This window comes from Eptatretus burgeri, chromosome 2 (genome assembly GCF_056783735.1).
Source record: "Eptatretus burgeri isolate ZD-2024b chromosome 2, Ebu_testis_v1, whole genome shotgun sequence".
Taxonomy (NCBI): domain Eukaryota; kingdom Metazoa; phylum Chordata; class Myxini; order Myxiniformes; family Myxinidae; genus Eptatretus; species Eptatretus burgeri.
This window is the reverse complement of record NC_140962.1, coordinates 33812802-33815301: the sequence shown is the minus strand read 5'-3', so window position 1 is coordinate 33815301 and position 2500 is coordinate 33812802. Positions and strand designations below refer to the sequence as shown.

At 43.6% G+C, this 2500-nt stretch overlaps 1 protein-coding gene across 2 annotated transcripts in view; it reads right to left on the bottom strand.

The window, feature by feature from the left end:
• Window positions 1-2500, bottom strand: part of LOC147031776 (uncharacterized) — a 40721-nt gene that overhangs the window by 13226 nt on the left and 24995 nt on the right. For both annotated transcript variants that reach the window (XM_085867339.1, XM_085867347.1), the window contains exon 8: window positions 2182-2257. In XM_085867339.1, coding sequence (XP_085723465.1) covers window positions 2182-2257 — 76 coding nt within the window. The remainder of the gene's footprint in view (window positions 1-2181; window positions 2258-2500) is intronic.

Below are 2500 nucleotides of genomic sequence, written 5' to 3'. Positions count from 1 at the left end.
GGACGGTTCAATTACCGACGAAACGCCGTGTCTACGAGTAAACACTAGTCCCACAATTTGGAGCACAGTGGAGAATAAGACCCAGACTGGATAGCTTCGAGCCAAGTGTGCCACCTCCACACCATTCTGTCTGGCATGCTTCCCTGTTGAGGGCTGCAATGGTTAAAATGGAAACTGCAGAAATTATACTTGCGTCGGATGTTATCCTTCAATTAATGCACGTCACATGTAATACTTCACAGCAAATGAAGAAAGATCAGAGTCTATTATTACATATCTGTGCAGCTTCACTCACTGACTGACTGTCAGACAAGTCAAGAAAAAGTTAGAAACCAAAGCAAATGATTACAAAAACAGAGGTTCAAAACAGAATTGCAATGTTGTACGATGAGGAAAAATAAAAATTCTGGGAATCAGCAACTCCGGATGTCAATGTTTTGGAATTTCTCAAATGTTTATTGTCAAAGATCACCAGACGAATCAGTGCCCGCCTATCGTTACAACTCAGATGGAACGTTGAAGCCTCCAAATAACTGCAGACACAATTTGGGTTTCTTATCAAATTTATTTCTACGAGTGCGGGCCCGTAGGTGCGTGCCAGTATGTGCAGCTCCGTTCCTTCGCTCTCGTAAACGACGGCTGGATTGGGGCATTGTTTTAATTAGATCGGAACAACCGTATCATAAATGGCCATAACTTGGGAAACACCTGGGAAACATACTCAGGTCCCCAGCGTCAATTGTGACGTCATATCAAACGAAGAAGAAGAAGAATTGTGACGCCCCCTCTCTCTCGCCCCTCTCTCTCTCGCCCCCCCCTCACCCCTCTTCTCTCACCCCTCTCTCTCGCCCCCCACTCTCACCTCCCCTCCCACCCCCCTCTTCTCTCTCCTCTCTTGAATTGACGCCCCCTCTCTCTCGCCCCCTCTCTTGCCCCCCTTGGGAAACAGCTCTTTCCATTGGGAAAATTCAAACCTTGGGATTAATTAATAATTTGAACAATTAATTCAAACCTTGGGAAAAAAAACAGCTTTCAAACCTTGGGAAACACTTGGGAAACAGCTGAAAAGGATGAAGAACGATATCAAACCTTGAAAAGGCACATACTCAGGTCCCCAGCGTCGATTGTGACGTCATACCAAACGAAGAAGAAGAAGAATTGTGACGTGAATCGTGCACAAACAAAAAACATTAATTGTGACGTCATTCGTGACGTCATAGCACCGTGTCCTGTCATTGGTTGACAGTTAAATGGCCGTAACTTGGGAACCGCTTGTCCGATTGATATCAAACCTTGAAAAGGCACATACTCAGGTCCCCAGCGTCGATTGTGACGTCATACCAAACGAAGAAGAAGAAGAACTGTGATGTCGAGCGTGCAAAAAAAACCTAAAAATAAATAATTAAATAAACATTGTTTGTGACGTCATTCTTGACGTCATAGCACCGTGTCCTGTCATTGGTTGACAGATAAATGGCCGTAACTTGGGAACCGCTTGTCTGATTGACATCAAACCTTGAAAAGGCACATCCGCGGGTCCCCGCGTTTCAATCAAGTTTCTTATGGCAAAACTTATGGCAAGTTTCAATCAGATCGGACAGGCGGTCGTCGAGAAACGGCGGTCGCAGACAGACAGACAGACACACACAGAGATTGCTGGAATTACAGATAGATGAGTGTGTAATGCGTTCAAGGCTGCAGAAACGAAGAGAGCACTACTTCAAGAATTAGAAGCCAAGTCTCCCATTTCCTGATAGAGCCAAGTTTACCGTTTCCTGATGAATTCTGACATTTTATGTCTCCATAAAAACAAACAAACAAGAAAAACGACAACCACAATCCATGTATGCAAACGACCAAGATAGCTCGGATTAGAAGACATTTCTGAAATGGGACATCCGCTCACCCGCACCGTAATATCATATACACTTGTAAGCTTTATAAACATCACTTGAATTAGAAGGCAGACAATGTGGCCAAACTTAATGGATTAATTCAGCACTGATAATAATCTCTTACTTGAACCAAGTCAGGGAGGCTGTTCAAATGATAGTGCTACAAAATTGTAGGTTCTTCTGCTTCATCAAATAAATCAGCACCTTGCTTTACGTGTCATAAGTTATGGACAGTGGCATTGACAGAGTGGCAAAGAAGGTTGGTGAAAAGGTTACAATCCCTCACCTTGGCAATCTCCTTGTGGAAGTTATCTTCAATGCATGCAAGGTTCTGAAACATGTTTATGTACATGCCAACACGACTGTCAAAACAAAACAAAACAAAAAAAAAAATCAGGAAAACAGGATGTTCGCGCATTCATGCATCCCACCCCCCCACCTTTCCCTTCCCTTCCTCCTCATTCCCCTCCCTCCCCTCCTCTCACATGTAAATGCATCGACACAGTGTATGTTTCCAAAAGTAACAGCAAACAACTGTTGCGCAAACAGTTGAAAATAACAATTTTTGACATGACACATAGCCAACATTTGAGTCATCTGTCAAC